Genomic DNA, 21429 nt, shown 5'->3' on the forward strand with positions numbered 1-21429 from the left:
AAATAACAGTGAAAAGAACAGGACATATAACTGCTTGCGATTCGGTTCTTATTTCTATCTCTCAAGGTTTTGCCGTGCTGAAACGTCTACAGGGATCAGCTGCTATACATACTGTGTAGCTATGTATCTCTAAATGTCACATGGGGTATATGGATATAGATTTGCTGTAGAGGTAATAAATGTTCTAACATTTAAGAGCAGTTATATTTGTAATACTTGACAGTTACTCGTGCACTCTTGACAAACCTGAAAACTGCAGTGAGAAGACAGCTTCAAAAGCTTCAACGTAACAGAAAGAAAAAACATTTTTTCCACCATTATTTAACAGTCAAAAACAAAGGGCGTTTTCTTGATCAACAGTGGAACTTCCTTTATAGCTTCCTCAAGCAGGATCTATTAGTAAGGTAGAAGCACTACCACACAGTCCTTCAGAATGATTAGGAATTTTAAATATCAAAGGCCAGCTATCCTTACGCAGAGAAAAACAGCAGCTTTGCAACAAAGTCACAGTTTTATTAAAGAAAGCCTACTCAAGACATACAAATCAAATTAAAGCACTTATTTATATATGGACACATGACAAATTCAAGCATAGCTACAGCACAGCTTTCCTCAGTGCCCGAGAAGCCCAGTGCCTGCAGTGAGGAACAGGAATTATTAGATCAAATAGCAAAACACACTTTCCTTCTACTAAATAACTCATAATGAGTAATCAGCTTTAACATCTGGTGCACTTTCAGTGCTTGTTTTATCAAAACTCTGGAACATGGAAACAGTTTGGTCAGCATTAAAAAAACTATTTGACTTCAATACCAAGTAGTACCAATTTAATCATTTCTCCAATAATGTTTGTGAATAAAAACCTCATATCCTAATTAGTAGTCCAACTATGTTTCTATAAATGAATACAGCTCATTTCTCGACTATATGTAAAATAGTTAATGTAAACGTGAAATGACAGTTGATAATAAACCGTCTGTCATTGTGAATGACAATGAATAAAATAAATGAAACACTCATTCCACCACCCCACCAAACGCTGGTCCGTAATTTAATTCTTTACACTTTCTTTAAATATTTATCAGTTGATTTTCCAAATATTTATTATCAGTGTCTTTTCTAAATAAGAGCACTTATTTAAAAAAGAAAATACCTCACTTTTAAAACTGGTTCAGCACCGTTGCCGTCATTGCTGACAAGCAATCTAGCATATAAAAGGCTGTTTTTCTTAAATGGAGTCTGGTGCAGCACTCACTCACGCAAAATTCACAGAGAACAGTGAGGATCTATTTCAACTGAATATTCGCTGGTCACTCAGATAAAAACACTGAATCTAAAGTCTAATGTCTAGTGTGTGTGTGTAAAATCTCCACCTCGCTTGGTGAAACGTGAGAGCAGATCATATGAATGATTGTGTGAAATGTTATCAGTGGTGCAGGGAGATAGATGAAAGTTCGGACCATGTGTTGAAATGTTTCTGATTGCTGATTGGTTGCTAGCAGGTTAATGTTTCTCTTGTTTTCTCTGCTTCGAAGGCTATGACACAACTATCGTGAAGCACTGACTTCTGGCACCTTAAAAAAATTAGATACTGGGTAGGACCGTTAAATTCGGTCAGTGCCATACACCAAGCCCTAAACATAAGGTCAAATCCTTCACAAAACTACATTATTATAAATTCTGTGATGAGAAAAAAGTAAGTAAATGTGCTCACCTTTAAATCCCTCTTCAGGCATTCTCACTGTAAAAGAAGAAGATGAGAAACATCAGAATTTAGCTTTTTTTCCCCCCAAACAAAGTAAATGCAATACAAAGCATGTACCAATACTGATACCAGTATCTAGTCTCATAATGTATTATTAAGTACTCCTATTAGAACTTGGTATCGCCAAGAACTAAAATGGAAGTTACTGTACTTGGTAGGGTTGGGCCGATTTCCGGTTTCACCGGTCTGGTTCGGTGTACGGGCTAAACCGGTTTAATTTATGCACAAACCGGTTGAACCGGCATTTGTCCTTATGACATGTTCTGGAAAATTAAAAACATCATTGACCTGTGCCGACGGCGTCACAGCACTACATCAACGTGTCTTTCATTCAAGCAAAGTTATTTATAAACGTACGATCGCGGCATATTTTTGACTCTCCCTTCTGTGATTACGCCACAATCTTCAGTGTAAAAAAACAAATGTATCACTCGGGAAGGTCTGCTGTGGCAAGTGCGATGCCTAGAGGGAAAGGTCGGTATCACCAGTTCAGTCTGGTCTTTGGCTTTGTATCGGACCGGTTTGAAGATGTTTAAACCGGCACAAGCCTAGTACTTGGTCTGAAAACAAGAGGTATCAGTACATCCCTAAAGGGTCGTGAAAATAATGCAACTTACCCTGATAGACATCATCCATTGCAGCGTAGTCTGCTATTGGCTCATCAGCCTGTAAGGAAACAGTTTTTTTAATTAAAAATGTCTTTATTCACCATCAAGATGGTCTGATGAGAGGTGAGATTTAAGCGGCAGTGATGAAGATTTCTATGTAAAAATCGAAGTACCTTTAGGCAGATGATACTTTCGGGGATGACGCCCAGACTACCCAGCGTGGCCGAGTCGTCTGTCAGACTTTTCCCATCGATGGAGAGGTTCTGGTCAAACGGAGCCACAGAGAAGGCGTGCATAATCTACAGGGTGGGAAGCACAGCAAAGTTAGATACAAGATGACTCATCACAAAACATCTATTACAAATAGTTCTGGTTGACCTTTTGTAGGATTACCCATACTACGAGAAACCTCACTCAGCCCATTCTCTTTCATTGGGAGCTCTCACCTGTATCTTCAGCTCTTTAAGCGTCTGATTGGCTGAAACTATGAGTGCTTTCTCTCCCCGGAGTTTCCTGTGCCTGGTGCTTCTCCTGATTCCACCCAGTTTGGTCATGTTGCTCACAGGAACCGCAGCTACCAAAGCTGAGCTGCAGTCATTCATCTTTAGCCGCTTGGCACCATCTTGTGACTGAAAGAAAGTATTATGATCTGTTGTTAAAAGCCGTTGGAGCTGACAACGTCTCTATTCCTCATCTTTCCAAACAAAGTGGCTAAACTATCAAGACAGTCCCAAGAAAGAAGTTTGACAAAAAGAAAGACAAAACGATCAAACTCAAGCGTGTCTGTGTGGATTGTGCTACTTTTACTTCTACTGCTTATTTCACTCCAACTCTTAATTACGGCTGGCTATCGTTAAGGAATTAAACATAAATGTAATAAAGCCCTGGTGCATTTCATGTGGAGTGAGCACTGTGCCGAACTCCTTTTTTAACAAATATTATACGCTCTACTGTGACTGTAGCTACAGTGTAGTAACGAACTTACCTGACTGAAGTCTGGGTCTTTCTCTCCATCCACCTTCGGTTGCTCTTCCTTCTCCTCCTCTGCCTCAGAGCTGCTGGCGTTCAGCTCCGGAGCCGCCTCCTTTATCATCTATGCAAAAGACAAACATTGTAATTCTGTGGATCACATTTTAGACTTTATGTGAAAATATACAGTTGTCACTGTTTGGACGACTTGCTTTCATACCCTCTGGTCTTCGACGACTTTGCGGATGTAGATGGTAGCTTGGGTATACTCTCTGAGGTCCCTTTGCTGCTGGAAGAGGAAGCTCTCTCTGCACTCCCAACAGATATCTGAACATATAAACACCCACCCACATCAAAACTGAGGGTGTTGACCAGCAAAAGGTCAAGCAGCCCTCCACCTAACACCTAACATATCAAACTGAAGAGGTGTTATGATCACACCAAACGTGAAGCAAATTTTAATGCTGCGTTGCTCACCCGAGTTTGACCACGGAATAATTTGCGTTAATTCGCGTCCACTAGCGCAAGACGTGCCAGAGAAGAGGCAGGGCTTACCTTCATGTAGACACAAACCAGGTTTCATCTATCACGGCTGAAATAACCACTAATGTTGCTCTGTGCATGTTGAAGTCCCAGATCCACCAGGAGTTCATGACATCACCCAGAGGTGCTCAGTGAATTCCACCAAGCTGGATTCACTGAATAGACACAGTGGTTTACCACAGCTGGATGAACCCAAAATAAACTATTAAGTTGTGATTTAATAGCAATAAATTGATTAAAAAAAAGGATGCTGAAAAAACAAAGCAAAATACTTTAAAAATGCTTGTTTTCTGAATGGAGTCTGGTTGATGGGTGCTGCTAGGCTATGCTAACATTGTAGCTGCTCCATCAACACTCCAAATAAGGTCATCTAGACATAAATACAGCAGAGACCTTGTTGTTTGGACCACAGACAGTCTCTGGTTTCTCCACATAGTCTGGTCTGGTCTCTGGACTAATGTGAGCTACTATCTAGACCTCTGGGGGACCACAGACAGTCTCTGGTTTCTCCACATGGTCTGGTCTGGTCTCTGGACTAATGTGAGCTACTATCTAGACCTCTGGGGGACCACAGACACAGGAGAAGACAACATCAAGATGACAGGAGGACAATCTCAACACTGATAGGCATTCAAGACACAACATGGTATGAATTTCTCTTGCATCATTTGTGCCACCCGTTGCAAATTTGCAACTAATTAACTAACGTCTTTGAAATTACTATGCAACCATGCCACATGAAAAATTTGCTTTGCGTTTGGTGTGAACACAGCATTACAAAATGAATAATTTGAATCCTTTAGAACAGCTGTGAACAGTGTTTGACATTCAAGTGTATGAACAAAAGTGCATTAGAATTAACATTTTAAAGCTGAGCAGATAATATGTGAGCTGTTTTCCCTAAATGTGTGCTCTTACCAGGCTGAGTAGTGTACTGCATGGTGGGCCCATTTAGTGTGGTCTGTTTGAAGCAGTGGATGGAGATTGGCTGGTCCACAATGAAGAGTCTGCTGATCACTTCCCATTCACTGGGCCAGAGCACAGCTACACTGTGCAGGACAAATAGCACAACATGAGACCACAGCAGTGTTCAATAAGCAACACAATGCTTCAGGATATCAGGGCTCCGTGTGTCGGTCCATGCGTCCTGGGAAAGTCGGGCCGTAGCCAGGTCTACACCTTTGTGTGTACAATATTTGTGAACTATCTTCCCTCACATATTTACACTGCTGTACGTGTCATGTCATCAGAGGCCTGGAAGTTAAACATGAGTCATGAATATAGACTTTTATTATCCATCCATCATCTGTAACCATCTATCCTCTTCAGGGTGGTGGGGGGCTGGAGCCGATCCCAGCTGACATAAGGTAAAAGCAGGATACACCTGGACAATCTCCAGACTATCACAGGGTCGACACAGACAAACAACTACCCACACTCACACCAACGGGACTTTAGTCATTAATTAACTGATAACAAGCATGTCTTTGGACTGTGGGAGAGAGCCAGAGTACCGTAGAGAAGCTGGGACCCTCTTGCTGTGAGGTGTTAGTGCTAACCATTACACCACACTTATTATTGTTTTTAATTTCCTCATATGTATTAAAAGGGGCAGGGGGAAGTGGCATGAAGGAGCATGGAGTGGGAGGACAGGTGAAGACTCTCCAACAAACAACTTGTGGATTATATGTTGGAAAACTACCGTGTACTACTGCAAGACAAGACCCACCATTTGCACACACCACAGTGTGATTGTGTGAGTTTAACAGCTTACTGAACAATAGCATCTGAATATTCTTTCACCTGTTGTTAATATTATTTTAACTAGAGACGATTGAGGTCGAATTCAGAAACTTTGCGGCTGATGAGACACTGGGCTTGGGGTCAAATGTGTGAATATTGAGTGGATACCTCCGTTCTAATTTGATTTATTTTAATATATGGACAGTGAAGTATAATTGCTGATCCAGTTATTCTTCATCTGGTCAAAAGTATAATTCTCACGGAAACACAATTTATCTGAAATGTTTTCAGGATTTTGTTTTTGTGGGTGGTATAAATAAGCAGAACTCACTGTTGTGCATCTCCGTTGATGAGGGAGTCGTAGGTGAACATGAAGCCTCCGTGTGGACAGAGGAGCAGAGTGTTTCCCACATTAGACACCGGAGAGGATTTAGTGGGTCTCCTACAAAAAGATCAGAGAAAAACTTACATTTGGCCGACTTGCCAAACCAAATCTCCTTTTTTTGTTACTGAGTGCATAGAGTCAAACATTATTTCAACAATATAATTTTGTTAATTTCATTTTTTTTTTTTAAATAAACATACCTGATGAATTTTCTCCACTCATCCACAAAAAATAGAGGGACTATGTAAAGTACATCGGAGTCCTGGAGAGCAGACGAGAGGACAGTTTATAATTATCTGCCATGATATTTGTATGATTTAATTTAACGTTCTCCCCAGAAGATCTTTGCGTCTACCTGAGGCCACTTGGCGAGTGTTGGCCGATTCTTCTCATGGAAGAGGTTGAGCAGTTGGTTCTTCTGGTCCAGGGCCATCATCTTACTCACCGCCTCATTGTCCTTTTCCTCCTGCTCTAATGTCTGGACACACAAGAAGGACGTTGAATTTCACAATTTTATTAAGATGCATCAACTAACTGTGGATGTCATGACGCGGTGTGCCTGCTGTTGGACTAAAGCTTTCATCAATTTGGGTTAGTGTTGTCACAATACCAAAGTTGTGACTTTGATACGATACCCTGCCTAAAAAATATCTCAATACAGATACTGAAACAACACCAAGGCAATAATCTAAAACATCAGGTAAAGCAGCAGAGTAATAAATGACACGGAACTTAAAATAGGGTCATTCCATGTGAAAACAGCCAATATAGGGGTACCATGTACATGGTACCTCTCAGATTTTGATGAAAAGCGGTGAAAATATGCCTTATGTTACCAAACGAGGGAATCTAAAGTTTCAGGTCAATATCTCAAACGGTTTGCCCATGGCGTCCATTTGAATTTCAAGTGCCACGCCCCTTTTTGACACATTGGAATTTCGCATTTCATTTTTTGGCATTTTATAGTCAAAGGTTTTATTTAATTAAAAGAAAGAACAAATATGTATCTTTATCTGGTATAAATCCCATTAGGATCATCAAGTGCCCACGTGGTCATTTGGGGGTCCAAATATGGGGCTCCAAAACATTCACCTCTTTTTTTAGGACTTTGGTGCCCCACCTCTCACCCAAACAGTAAGGAATAGTGATTCTGCCTTCAGAATTGTGAAACTTCAGATTTCCTTGTTTGGTAAGACGAGGCATATTTTCACCGCTTTTCAGCAAAATCTGAGAGGTACCATGTACATGGGTGGCTGAGTTGGCATCGAATGACCCAATACACTTTCCTATTCATTTAAAATATATGAATACAAAAATGTACATGGGCTGCAGTAATTTGATGTCCCCTATACTAAGTGACAGTTCAGGTGGAGAGTGGTACTACTAATCTGTTCTGAGATGCCCCTTATGTGCAGAACAGAAGGATACATGGGTCATTCCGTGTCATTTCATAAAATTTCTGAAAATCTTCCCACCTGACCATCTCAGAATGTCCTGAAAAAATTCAAGTACAAAGACACACTTGTTAATAGGACAAATCCAAAATATTAGGTATTTACGGTCAATAGTTTTCTCATGAAACATCATTGAATGAAGGGTAGTTTAGACGGTTTTTGGCATCATGCTCTGAAAAGCAATTTTTAAACAGCGATATCTGGAAAACTATCTCACCTGTGGCCTTCAAATTTTCTACAGTGTATAAAAGTCTTTTATCTGCAAAAATGGGAGCTCAGCCACTCTTCAAATGTACTACTTTATTTCAACAAGCCACATTTTAAGTACCTACCATACTATGTTATCATTGAGCTACATCCCTGATATTCCATGTCTGGAGGCTATTAGTAACGGATATACACTGTAGAAATTTTATAGGCCACAGGTGAGATAGTTTTCCAGATATTGCTGTTTAAAAATGGCTTTTCAGAGCATGATGCCAAAAACCGTGTAAACTACCCTTCATTCAATGATGTTTCATGAGAAAACTGTTGACAGTAGAGACCTAATATTTTGGATTTGTCCTATTAACAAGTGTGTCTTTGTACTTGAATTTTTTCAGGACATTCTGAGATGGTCAGGTGGGAGGCATTTGATGAAATGACACGGAATGACCCACATGTGCACACGCCAGCCCCGTCACACACACACACACACACACGCACGCACGCACGCACGCACGCACGCACGCACGCACGCACGCACGCACGCACGCACGCACGCACGCACGCACACACACACGCACACACACCTCCGTGACTCTGCATCACAGAGATTGGTTACCATACGACCCTATGTGAGAAAGTAATTGCTCCCTTGGTTGAACCAAATGACCAAATCTAATAATAATTGGGTTCAATTTCACAAGACACTCCCAGGAATGATTACTGCCAGACCTTAATCTGAACATCACTCAAATAGAACCTGTCTGGCGATGTGAAGCTAAAAGGTCTCAAACAGCAGAACATGATGCTGCGATCAAAAGTACAAATGAGGAAAGAAATCATTGCCATTCATCAGTCTGGAAAGAGTTACATTTCTAACGCTCTGGGACTCCAGCGAACCAGTGAGAGCCATTATTAATAGGGTTGAGCACCGGTTCCAACGTAAGCGGTAGTAACGAGATCGAATCAGAATGCAAATTTCGGTGCCTCATTTCGATGCCTGACTTTTTTAAACGCCCCCTGGTGTTGCGGCGTCAACTTGCGTGACGTCAGTGCCGCTACGCTGCACACTTCAGATCAGATCATCAGAACAGAACTGATAGTGAGAGGATCAATGAAGATGCCGAAGGCATAACGATCCAAGGTTTGTCTACATTTCACATCCAAGAATTCAGACTCTGCGATATGCAACAGATGCAATAAAAGTATATCGTGCAAAGGAGGTAATACGTCAAATTTAAGTAAACATCTGACGACTCATGGTATTTATTTAAAAGCCGACTCCCGGCCCTGCTGGTGTGGTGGTGGACATCAGAGAGGATGATGATGACGACAGTCAGAGCACTCACAGCAGCCTTTCCTCTTCGGCTAAGTCCAGTTATTTAATGCCAACCGCAAACCTTGCATATAATTAGGGTAGCAAACACCGTTGCCATTCAACAGCATGTGTGACAACTAGGGGTGTAACGGTACATGTATTTGTATTGAACCGTTTCGGTACGGGGTGCTCGGTTCGGAACGGAGGCGTACCGAACGAGTTTCCATACGGACATATTAAGTAGAGGACCGCATTTGTGGAGCGTGCTGCAGCCGCACATGCGCAGTTGCGCACACCGCGACACAATAAACAGCAGTCGTAGCGGACGTCATGGCTAATGCCGCTAGCGTTGGCAACACGCCAGAGTTGGAGGACCCTCCCGCGACATTAAGGTCTCCCGTTTGGGAACACTTCGGCAAAGCGGTTTGCCGACATTGTTCATGTGAGGTCGGGTATGTTTCTGGCAACACGTCAAACCTGTTGACGCATTTTAAACGGCACCACCCCCACGTGAACATCGCTACAACGAGGAGAAAGACGAGCGTAACGTTCAAACACAGCTCCCCACCGCATTTAAACAGCCTCTCCCTGCCCTGTTCAATTTTGCACATCAGATGGAGAAAAGATTTGTTTTTAAAAAAACAGTCTGAGCCTTATTCATGTTATTTAATCTGAGCAACAACTTGAAACTATTTAGTGTTGCAACTGTTCAATTTTGCACATCAGATGGAGAAAATAATAAAAATTTTTAAAGAAACAGTCTGTTATTTTTATTTATTTTTATTTTTTAAATAAATATTTTAAATACTTGTATTTATATTTTTGAGCAGCATTCTAGCTCCAGTGCATGTTCCTACTGTTAAAAGCACAAAAGTAATAAACAACTAGCACATTTATATTTTGCATTTTGTTTTCTTACTGTACCGAAAATGAACCGAACCGTGACCTCAAAACCGAGGTACGTACCGAACCGAGATTTTTGTGTACCGTTACACCCCTAGTGACAACGTGTGCTATGTCCTAAAACTAATGTTAAGTGTCCTCTCCAGTCACAAAAGCTTCTTTAAATGTGCAATACTGTTGTGCAATATTTGTGTTTCATATATGTTTCTATTTTAATATTAAAGGTGTTGCACTGTTAGTTTAGGTCATTAGGAGGAGAAAATGGAGATTAGATTACCCTGGTAGTAATCTCTATTAATCTCCAGTAGCTATATCTGATACAATATGGTTTTATTTGATATGACCTAAATGTGAATTCTTATTTTATATTGCTTTATTTATTATTACCACAATTACTTGTATTTATATTGTTTCAATATTTAAGGTAATATTGTGTTTAATTTGGCCCTGGAAATAAAGGGGTATTATTTTTTGCGGTTTCCTGGAACCGTTTAAAAAGTATCGAGTAGGCACAGGTATCGGATACAACCCAAATGATACCCAACCCTCATTATTAACAAATTGAGAAAACATGGAACAATGGTGAACCTTCCGACTGGCAACCAAATCTCTACCAAAATCACATCCGCAACTCATCCACGAGGTCCCAAAAGAGCCCAGAATAACATCTAAAGGACTGCAGGCCTCACTTGTCTCAGTTAAGGTCAGTGTTCATGATTTCACAAGGACACAGGGCAAAGATGGCACCCATGGGAGAGGCGTGAGATGAAAACCACTGCTGTCCATGAAGAACACAAAGGCTCGTCTCACATTTACAATAAACATCTTGGACTGATGAATCAAAGATGGAACCTTTTGGAAGACAAGACATGGGTCCCGTTACAGCATCATATCAACAGTAAAACATGCCGGTGGAAGTGTGATGGTCTGGGACTGCTTTGCTGCTTCAGGACCTGAACAACTTTTATATGATTATTGATGGAACCATGAATTCTGCTCTTCAAGAAAACTCTGAAAGAAAATATCCGTCCTCGGTTTGTGACCTGAAGCTCAAGTGCAGTTGAGTTCTGCAGCAGGATAATGATCAAAAGCACACATGCAAGTCCACCTCTGGATGGCTCAAAAAACATAAATGTGAACTGAAGGTTTTGGAATGGCCTTGTCAAAGTCTGGACTTAAATCCCACCGAGATGCTGCGGCGTGACCATAAAACGGTCGAATTGTCTGCAAAGAGGAATGGGCCAAAATTCCTCCACACCGATCTAAAACACTCATTGCTTGTTACTGCAAACGTTTGATTGCAGTTGTGGCTGCCGAGGGAGGTGCAAACAGCTGTTAGGTTAAAGGTACAATATGTAAGAAATCTAAAGCAACTGGCCGTAAAATCATCCTAATATGTCATAGAGACTCAGGAATAATGATTATATAACATAATGAACTCACCAACAACAACAGTACAGCCAAAATATTCGCATTTAAAAAAATCTTTTGCGGACCGCAAATCATGTTTATGTTTGGAAAACATGTTTTGGTACGTGGCGCCACCCACTGGCGTCTACAAATCATTGCAGTCAGTAGAGTCTCAGCTGCCGAGCAACCACGGGTTGCCAGTTTCGACTGAGCTACAATGGCGGAGGCAACGAAACCCAAAAGAGCTCGTTATGATTGACAAAAACGCCAAGATAAAAACCGAGGCAAAGCGAGGGTCTATATAGGGGATGCATTTGAACGGTGGAGACAGTTGAAAGTGGAGAGGAATTTGAAATCGGATGCAGAATTGGCTACACTTCTCCTAGACAGATAAGTCCCCCGCCCCCCATCAGCCTCCCCGCGGCATCCGAGCGCTCTTTCCCAGCCTTGCGCAGGTTGAAAATCTGGCTGCGCAATACTAGGAAGCAGGAAAGACTTACGCATTACGCTAATCATAACTCTACACTTTGTTAATTAATCGCTGTTGTTAGCAGGCTCCATGAGCTGGATACCGACTCACGGAGCGGCTCCCGGTCGTCAGAGCGCAGCCGACCCCGGCAGTCACACCGACGATCAACAGCTGAGTGGCGGCGGCGAAGAGGCGGAGGCTCCGCTTTTATGTCCTCGTCATAACGCTTTTGGTGTGTGTTTAAAACAGTAGGTTTACTTCAAAATGCGAGCGTCAGACGCTGTCAGAGCGTTTATGAACAGTGTTTCAGAGCTCCCCCTAAATGTCTCAGGTAGGCTTTCAGGTAATTTCGCGGCATAACACAGCGCCTTTCGGGTAAAAAAGACGTACGGCAAGAAAAATGGCACTGTTATTTCATCCCCGAATCCCATTCATAAACACAATATCTAATATCAGTTAACGAGTCGTTTTCCGTTTTTAAAACGAATAACGGGATACGAGTAATTTTTCCGTTTTTCGTTTTATTTTGAAGCGAAAAACGGGAAACGACTCGTTATCCGGCCGCCGTCCAGCTTGCTGACGGAGGATACGCCAACAGCTCTGGCAACCTCGAGTCTGGAGGGGAGGGGGTGGAGCGGGAGGCGGATACGACTCGCCGCAGTGTTTTGAATTTGAGTGTCATACCGTTTTTGGCCACATTCTTACATATGGCGCCTTTAAGGGGGTAATACCATTTTCACATGGGTGATATAGGTTTGGAATAACCCTTTACCTTCAATAAATGGAACAATCCTATAAAAACTGTCTCACATTGTCTTTGTCTTACCAGGCACTGCTGACAGGACTCTTGGATCTGGGTAAATTCTGGGGCTTTGGGGAAGTATTCCCTCAGCTTGGTCCACACTTCAGAGGACACCAGCTTCCGTTCAGTCTCCAAAATACTCAGAGCCCCTACAGAGGAACAAACAGATATTCAAGAGCCAACATATATAAGATTAAACTATAATAATGTGTTTGATAGGGATTGGACGATATAGGATACTATTACTTATCCGGATAAAAAACAAGAAGTCATAAATATGAATAAGTTGATTGTGGTGAATTTCCATCATCGAGATAATCCTAAATAGAGTCACAAGTGACTTGCAAAAGCTGTTTTGCTCACTATAATGATCGGGAAATGATAAATAGAGCCTAATTAAAAAAAATAAAGGATACAAAAATAAATAAATTGTAATAAATGGTATTGTTTATTTATGTAAGGATACCTAATTATTTATGATAATCCTTTTTAAGATTATTTGATTGCATTCCATTAAAAAGTACTTCACAAACAACATGTGAAGTGATCCCAGTATGTTTAAGCATATCTTAATAATTATGGGGATAATATCGTGAATCACAAGGATAATTAGGACATTTTCATATCATCCCATGTCTAAGTGAGGTTACAATTAATCTTAGTGATTTCTTTTCTTCAAAGTTGTACAATATCACTGTTAAAAACATGTCAAAAACATAATTCTGGATGCTAGGACAGTACCGTGACAGCAGACAATGTCTTCATTGAAAGTCTTCATCTCGTCCTCGTTGCCCTCTGACAGCTCTGGGCCAAACTCTACAATCAAACAACCAAGAATGTTCACCATCCATGTGAGTTGACTTAAGTAATAAAATAATCACCCAGCATTTAAATTAAGGCCAACTTAGCTCGCTAACGTTGAAAGTAGGTTATCTGGACCATTATTTCACAATAACTATAATTAGTTGTTAATTAATTAATGAATAATTAATTTATAATTATCAATAAGGAAGAAGGTTCATGGAAACACACACACATACACATACATACATACACATACTCAACATATGTCTGTATATATTTCCACATTTAAGCAAAGATCAATATAACCAGAGAGACTTCAAAAATCAAGCTGAAATGATGCTGGTTAAAGATGTTGTACTAGGCTAGGACAGATTAAAACAGAAACTAGAAGGCAGACACAGGAGGAGAAACAAGCTCCCGTCCATTACTCCTACCTTTGCTGTTGTTGTGTGGTCCCTGTCCATTGGTCTGGCCATTGCTATGTTTGGTTTCGTGTTCGTCCTCCTCCAGCTGTTCTAAAGCCAACTGCCTCCAGCTACGCAGAGATGCTTTGCCAACCCAGTAGCCTTCACCACTGAGAGAGACGAACAGTGTGAAATACCCACAATTATATTGGATTATAGGAAGTCTGTATTAGACCTCAAGGCCATTCCAGCATTTATTCATGAACAATATAGAAATATTTAAATAGAATTGCGCATCATGTTCATGACACCATGTCCTAACTGGTTGCGAGCGACAGCAATGTGGAGCACTTCTGACAGACGCCCTCTTTCTAGTTATTCCTGATGCTCCTGAACAACTGACTGGTGAAGTTCAAATGAGGAGTTATCATGATACCTCCTCATTTCATGACAAAAACCTAAATAATAAGGGAGATCTTCACCACACAGTTCCCTACTTGCTCTTGGCAAAATGATCTGTGACTTCAAGTTAAAGTATTCCAAGTTTCTGTTTTAAAGGTAGAGATGTCAGTACACAGCAGGTTCTACACACCCATCTGTATTGAAAGATAGCAGTAAAAAAAGCCTCTCTATGTCCCGCCCCTACCGGTGTCCTCCACGGGACAAGCTGGTGAGACAAATAATGTTTTTGATCCCATTTGAATGTACCATGAATATGTTTGTCCATTCAAAAGATCAGTTTTCAAGACCAGAATGTTGCAGTTTGTCGTAGTATTCTTTAGTGTTATGTGAAACCGCTCAATGACCTCCATGTCTCGGTTCACACAATGTACATCACCCACAGGGCTGTTAGCGTGGCTTGCTAGTTAGCTAGCTACGATGCATCACAAATGTAACAGTATATTCTCTCTCAACACAAGAGAAAGAAGGAGAGAGACCTGTTGTTATAGTAACGTTACATCCTGGTACCCAACATACAGGGAGACCTGTTGTTATAGTAACGTTACATCCTGGTACTGAACACACGGAGAGACCTGCTGTTATAGTAACGTTACATCCTGGTACCCAACATACAGGGAGACCTGTTGTTATAGTAACGTTACATCCTGGTACTGAACACACAGAGAGACCTGTTGTTATAGTAACGTTACATCCTGGTACCCAACATACAGGGAGACCTGTTGTTATAGTAACATTACATCCTGGTACCCAACACACAGACAGACCTGGGGCCTGTACTACGAAGCAGGATTTGTGCTTAGCGAGGTAACTTAAGCGTTAACTCTGGGTTTTCCGTCCTACGACGCTGGTTCACTTCTTACCGGGGTAGATCGCCATGGTAACTTACGCTGTGGAGCTAACCTGCTCCGGAGCAGGTTATGTTCCTGATAAGAGATCAACGTGGAGAAACACACCGCCTACTGACCAATCAGCTGTCTTGGTGCGCGGATATAAAAAAAAAAAGAAGCTTGGTGGATTGTGAGAGGGTCTCGTAGGTGAACTATAGAGTGTACAGAGACCGGCAAAACCCTTTTTCTGTCAATTGACAATGTTTTATATGAGAGATACAGATTTTCATCGGAGGGAAAGACTTTTCTTTGTCAGCGTACAGCCTACTTACCACTTTGAATTATGTTTTTATATTTATTTGATTTGCTCCCAAGTCCGTTTTACACCGCCGGGATTGCAGCTGAAAGAATGAGGCTGATATTGTCATAAACCACGTTATAAGAATACATCCAAGCAACACATTCACTGTTTTAAAGTTATATGTTTGGCCTTTTATTGCGGAAGGACATCATAAGAGTTAAAGGGACGAGAGAGAGCGAAGACATGATTTAAAAGACAGCCGAAGGGTGGATTCGAACCGGGGCCGCTGCAAGGAGCCTCGGTTCATGGGGCGGTAACGCTAACACTAAGCTATCAGGGAAGTTAAAGTGATCATGTAATCAGTCAGATCTAGTAGTGTCCTTATGATGGGGTAGTCCTATTATACTACTAATACTATTAATACGACTTCCGCATTCACACAGTGGGCGAGTTTTTGCCAGCTGTCCTGTATGATATGTTTAACTTCTTCGTATTTCTGACTGTAAGATTATGGTTTGCTCCTCGTACGTGAAATGCCGCTCCGCTGCCGTAGACTGATCCATGTTTGTGATTGGTCAAATGCTGCAAACGCCGCCTCTTTCATGTGCACGCGCTCATAGCTGGACAGGTAAACCCTGGGTTGAGTTAACGAGTTGATAACCAGCTTGTGACCGCTTATCTCCGATTGCCTTTGTTAGGGTTACTTAAGCAGGATCTCTGAAAGATACCCTGGGTATGTTGAACTTGCGTCGTAGTACAGGCCCATGTTGTTATAGTAACGTTACATCCTGGTACCCAACACACAGAGAGACCTGTTGTTATAGTAACGTTACATCCTGGTACCCAACACACAGAGAGACCTGTTGTTATAGTAACGTTACATCCTGGTACCCAACACACAGAGAGACCTGTTGTTATAGTAACGTTACATCCTGGTACCCAACACACAGAGAGACCTGTTGTTATAGTAACGTTACATCCTGGTACCCAACACACAGAGAGACCTGTTGTTATAGTAACGTTACATCCTGGTACCCAACACACAGAGAGACCTGTTGTTATAGTAACGTTACATCCTGGTACCCAACACACAGAGAGACCTGTTGTTATAGTAACGTTACATCCTGGTACCCAACACACAGAGAGACCTGTTGTTATAGTAACGTTACATCCTGGTACCCAACACACAGAGAGACCTGTTGTTATAGTAACGTTACATCCTGGTACCCAACACACAGAGAGACCTGTTGTTATAGTAACGTTACATCCTGGTACCCAACACACAGAGAGACCTGTTGTTATAGTAACGTTACATCCTGGTACCCAACACACAGAGAGACCTGTTGTTATAGTAACGTTACATCCTGGTACCCAACACACAGAGAGACCTGTTGATATAGTAACGTTACATCCTGGTACCCAACACACAGAGAGACCTGTTGTTATAGTAACGTTACATCCTGGTACCCAACACAAAGAGAGACCTGTTGTTATAGTAACGTTACATCCTGGTACCCAACACACAGAGAGACCTGTTGTTATAGTAACGTTACATCCTGGTACCCAACACACAGAGAGACCTGTTAGTGTGAGTGACGTTACATCCTGGTACCCAACACACAGAGAGACCTGTTAGTGTGAGTGACGTTACATCCTCCCAATTCAAATGGGATCAAAACTGTCTCTTGCCATTGATTACCATACACATTTGTTTGTTATAAGGTTCCATGGAGACCACCAGAAGGGTCGTGATTTGGTCTCTATATTGCTGCCATCATTTTACATAAAAGCCTTTTACCTGAGTGTGCGTTTGACTAGGTTGGTGACTTCCTTGTAGTCTTCACTGAGCTGGTTCTTCAGCCGCAACACTCTGCATCGCTGACCAACACATTCTCTACACAGAGAGGAGCCTGAAGAAAACACACAAATGGGATGCGTAAAAATGTTTCTATCTGAGTGCAAACATAAAAAAAGTATTTCCTAAAATGACAGAAATACAGGCAAGCAATTTTATCCACTAGCATGTTGTTTTTCATTGAGAAAAGGGATTTGTAGGCTTTGAATTAACTGGATAGGCTTTTAATAGTACTCAAACTTCAAGTGCAAGCAACCTGTTCTATTCAATGTTCCAAAACATGCAAAGTGCTATAATACAGGCTCACATAAGGATGTTTTCAAATCTAGTCCTTGTTTAAAGGACCCAACCTCAGTCCGCTTAAAGTGGACCAACAGAAAAGGGACTCAGTTTTATTTGTGATCACATTGTTGGATAATTTGAAACAGGACTCCATTTCAGTCACTTTTCTGTTCACACTAGTTCCTGTTTTTGTGATCTTCCACACAAAAAGCTGAGCTTTTTCTCATTCATTCCCTCTTAAATATCTACCGGTATTTAATACTAAATACTTCTAATACTTCTAATACTAAGTTTCTCTCTAAAAAAACCCCCCTAATTTTTCAAAACTACATTTGAACACATCATGATAATGGTATCGTTTTCACTAGGGTTGAACATCTCTTTGTGATAAACGGTTCGATATGCATCTAGATACACAGGTTACGATTCGATTCAAAAATGATATCCTTTTATTACAGACAGAGATTTGATTCGAATCGATTCCATACAGTGTAAGAATGATACGATTCGATTCTACGGTTAATATTTGTTGTAGATATTTTATAAAATAAAGAAGCCGATTCTATGAAAGTGACAGTACAATAGTTTCCTTTCAAATATGTAAAATACCACAAATCCCCAAGCATTGTGGCTGTATTGCACTGGCAAAAAAAAAAAAAACAGAACAACAAAATCACATGTCAATGTATTTATTTTTAGACATGGACCAAAAAAAGCCTGGCTGAATCGTTGGATGGCGGTCACAGGACAGTGTCGTGGACGCTACCCGTACTGCGGTCGCCTCTTGTGGCGCAAGTTGAGACACAAGCGATTGACATTCAAAGCCTTCCGTCTCTCACGTGCGGTCGTGGAGTGCCTGCGGTCACACGGCAGCGTCGCAGCCGCCTACCTGTGCTGCGCCCGCCTCTCCACCTCCACCTCCTCCATGTTCCGTGTTGTCCCTTGTTTATAACTCATACCAGCTAGCCAGCTACGGCGTTTCACGGGTAGCTTCAGCTCTTGCGTTGTTTTAGAGACGCTGGTGTAATGCCGCCAACCGCTTCAAAGTCTCGCGATACCCGATGCATGACTCTGTAACCGATTCATCTAGGAATTCATTGATAATTTGTATCGATTGAGGAGGCTGCTACCGATGCAGCCGTATCTCTCACTTGTTGAACCAAAAATCCGGTCGCATCGGTTTATCGTTTACAACCCTAGTTTTCACCCAGTCCTACTTGGTACTCAATAGAGCCTGAACATATCAAAATATAAAATACTAAAATACCTAATAATAACGGCAGAGGGCAAATAAAACCCGGAGCACGTTTTGTTCACTCGGAGCACCTTCCAAGTAGGAGAAGTCTCAAGCACACCTCATACAACTACAGTGCATTCAGGGTGTTTTCACATATAGTCCTCTTTAAACAAACCAAACTGAGTCCTCTTAGGGTGTTTTCACACTTGGTCCGTTTCAGCTCAACAAGCCTTTTCTCATTCATTACCTCAAAAATAATTATTTTATATTTACGTGAAAACATCTCCTTCGAACAACTGGGTTCATCTTTGCCACAAACTTCATTTTAGTGTGAAAACACCTTCAGAAAGTATTCAGACCCCTTCACTTTGTTTCCCATTTTGTTATGTTGCAGCAGTATGTTTTAATCATTTACATTCATTTCAAGTGTCATAGCAAAGGGTCTGAATACTTATGTCAATGTATATATTTATATATACATTGACATAAGTATAATATATAATATTTTAGTTTTTTCTTTTGAATTAATTTGTCTAAAATTCTGTTTCCACTTTGTCATTATGGTGTATTGAGTGTTGCTTGATGAGGGGGGACAATTTATTTAAACTATTTTAGCATAAGGATAAGGATGCAACATAACAAAATGTGGAAAAAAGTGAAGCGGTATAAATACTTTCTAAATGCACTGTATGAGCATGTTTAAAACTACGCAAAATTGATTACACGTACATATTTGGTTAGAAAGGTTTAGAGTTTAAGAATAGATATCAGTGTGATAACTACTGAGTAACTAATGAACTGGAAGCACTAACAGTCTTGATGATTTGAGATGAGACTTACCGTCCATCCTTGGCCCTCCACTGTAGCGCTCATAGAGGAGCTCAGCAGCTTGCAGGGAAACCCTCTTGGAATCTCCCACCTTGTCTGGATGCAGTTTGCCATGAGAACAAAGGAAGAGAGAGTTGTCTATCTCTTTTGTGGCAGTGGAGTCTTCTAGCCACTTCTTCAACCAGTCTAGGGGGATAAACTCATACGGTTCACCTGGGGAAAGAAAGCAGAGAAACACGTCAAACATGGGATTTATTAAATGCAGACTCAATCTGTGACAACATCTGACTTTCTGTGTATTATATCTCACATATCCATACATACAAATATGTTGAGTAAGGAATCAAAACCCAACTATTTATTTTGCAACTAACACAGGAGAAATGAAGACACATCCTTTTGGCAAACGTCCCAAATGGTCCTGGTTCAAAGTGCTGTATTGTACTTACTACATACTGCAGTATTACAGACAGCGGAGTTGCTGTACACTTTGACTGTTTAGCTTCATACTGCAGCTGGAGATAAATGATGGATTTAACATAGTTGTACATCATTATTGTTGCAGCTGGGTGGATTATTAGGCTCAGCTGATGAGAGGTGAACATCACGGTGCTGCAGTGGTGTCGGGTGTGGATGTTTCAGAGTAGTTTTATGAGTACATGAGCACAGTATTAGACCACTGGTATCGATGCATCCATAGTCCCCATTATCCTTCATATATCCATGTATACACACGTTAAGTAAGGAATCAAGAAACCATTTGTTTCTTCATTTGTAACTAAGGGTGGAAACGGTTGGTATCATCCTCAGGCACAACATCAAGACATTTCCTTTTAGCAAAAATCCCAAATGGTCCTGGTTCAGTAGAGTGTTGTGTTGCACTTGCAGTATAACTACAGACAGGGGAGCTGTTGTACAAGCACTTTGATGACCCTTTGTTACACTGTCAGTAATGAAATTCACAACAAACATTTACACTTGCTCTAGTGTTTCTGTGAAGTGGACTGTGGGTGATTAGGAAATGTTTTTACCGACCGTCTCTTGCGGGTAAAAGCTCGTAGAGCTCCTTCACCTCCTCATGCTTGGCTTTGCCCTTATCCACGCTCTGTTTTCTCATGTCCGCCATCTCATTGCACCACTCCTCGAATTTATGGTTGTCTTGGTCCACCAACCTCTGAAGGAAGGCTAAGAGACAGGACAGAGGCGAAAGAAACCATCAGACAAGGTGACTGGTCCGGTTTAGGTATTAAACCACATCTGTCTAGAAAGACATGTCTTAATTCCTTGATGCCACCAGAAAGGATCGCTGTTTCCTTGTCCGGCTGCCATCTTTGATTGTGTCAAGGAATAAGGACTCATTACACACAAACACAGGAAATGCCAACCTGACCACTTTGGCGACACAAATGCACCAGGCGTGAATTGCTGCTGTCTGGATATAAAATGTAATTTACGACGGCATCACCTGAATATGTCGATTAGTGTAATGAAACAAAAACGGACAGGACAGCGACGAGTCCTTCTCCTCACAGCAATCAGAACAGAAGTATATTATCAAAGTACTACAATGTGTCTTCACATGTGTATCGTTGGAATTATTAACAGGTCAGAGTGTTATGATGGAGGATGACACAATCAGAAGTATTTTTTGATCCCCACGGGAAAATTGGGTTACGTTTTATTTTTTACGTTCACATTTCTGTGGTTTATTCATTTTATGACAATATGTATGTATTTGAGTGCTTAATTGTTAAAGTAACAACTATGGCCAATAAGCAACTGTTGAATATTAATGATTTTCAAAATAAATGAACCAAAAAAATAAAACATGTTCTGTTTTTCCCACTGTACCGAAC

General features: G+C 41.1%; 1 protein-coding gene across 3 annotated transcripts in view; it reads right to left on the reverse strand.

Moving 5' to 3' along the window:
- Nucleotides 1–558: 558 nt before the first annotated feature.
- The window catches only part of usp48 (ubiquitin specific peptidase 48), a 33725-nt gene continuing 12854 nt past the window's right edge, over nucleotides 559–21429 (reverse strand). For 2 of the 3 annotated variants that reach the window (XM_084025476.1, XM_084025475.1), the window contains 17 exons: nucleotides 20609–20758; nucleotides 19586–19786; nucleotides 17170–17281; nucleotides 13812–13951; nucleotides 13315–13389; nucleotides 12598–12722; nucleotides 6369–6491; nucleotides 6214–6275; nucleotides 5960–6070; nucleotides 4804–4934; nucleotides 3563–3669; nucleotides 3359–3466; nucleotides 2820–3002; nucleotides 2547–2672; nucleotides 2383–2431; nucleotides 1715–1741; nucleotides 559–635 (listed from right to left, as the gene is read on the reverse strand). In XM_084025476.1, coding sequence (XP_083881602.1) covers nucleotides 613–635; nucleotides 1715–1741; nucleotides 2383–2431; nucleotides 2547–2672; nucleotides 2820–3002; nucleotides 3359–3466; nucleotides 3563–3669; nucleotides 4804–4934; nucleotides 5960–6070; nucleotides 6214–6275; nucleotides 6369–6491; nucleotides 12598–12722; nucleotides 13315–13389; nucleotides 13812–13951; nucleotides 17170–17281; nucleotides 19586–19786; nucleotides 20609–20758 — 1853 coding nt within the window. In that variant the 3' untranslated portion in view covers nucleotides 559–612. Of the gene's footprint in view, nucleotides 636–1714; nucleotides 1742–2382; nucleotides 2432–2546; nucleotides 2673–2819; nucleotides 3003–3358; nucleotides 3467–3562; nucleotides 3670–4803; nucleotides 4935–5959; nucleotides 6071–6213; nucleotides 6276–6368; nucleotides 6492–12597; nucleotides 12723–13314; nucleotides 13390–13811; nucleotides 13952–17169; nucleotides 17282–19585; nucleotides 19787–20608; nucleotides 20759–21429 lie in introns of those variants that run through there. The other variant, XR_014598219.1, reaches the window with a different exon arrangement.

The sequence above is a fragment of the Eutrigla gurnardus genome (genome assembly GCF_963514095.1).
Source record: "Eutrigla gurnardus genome assembly, chromosome: 2".
NCBI lineage: Eukaryota > Metazoa > Chordata > Actinopteri > Perciformes > Triglidae > Eutrigla > Eutrigla gurnardus.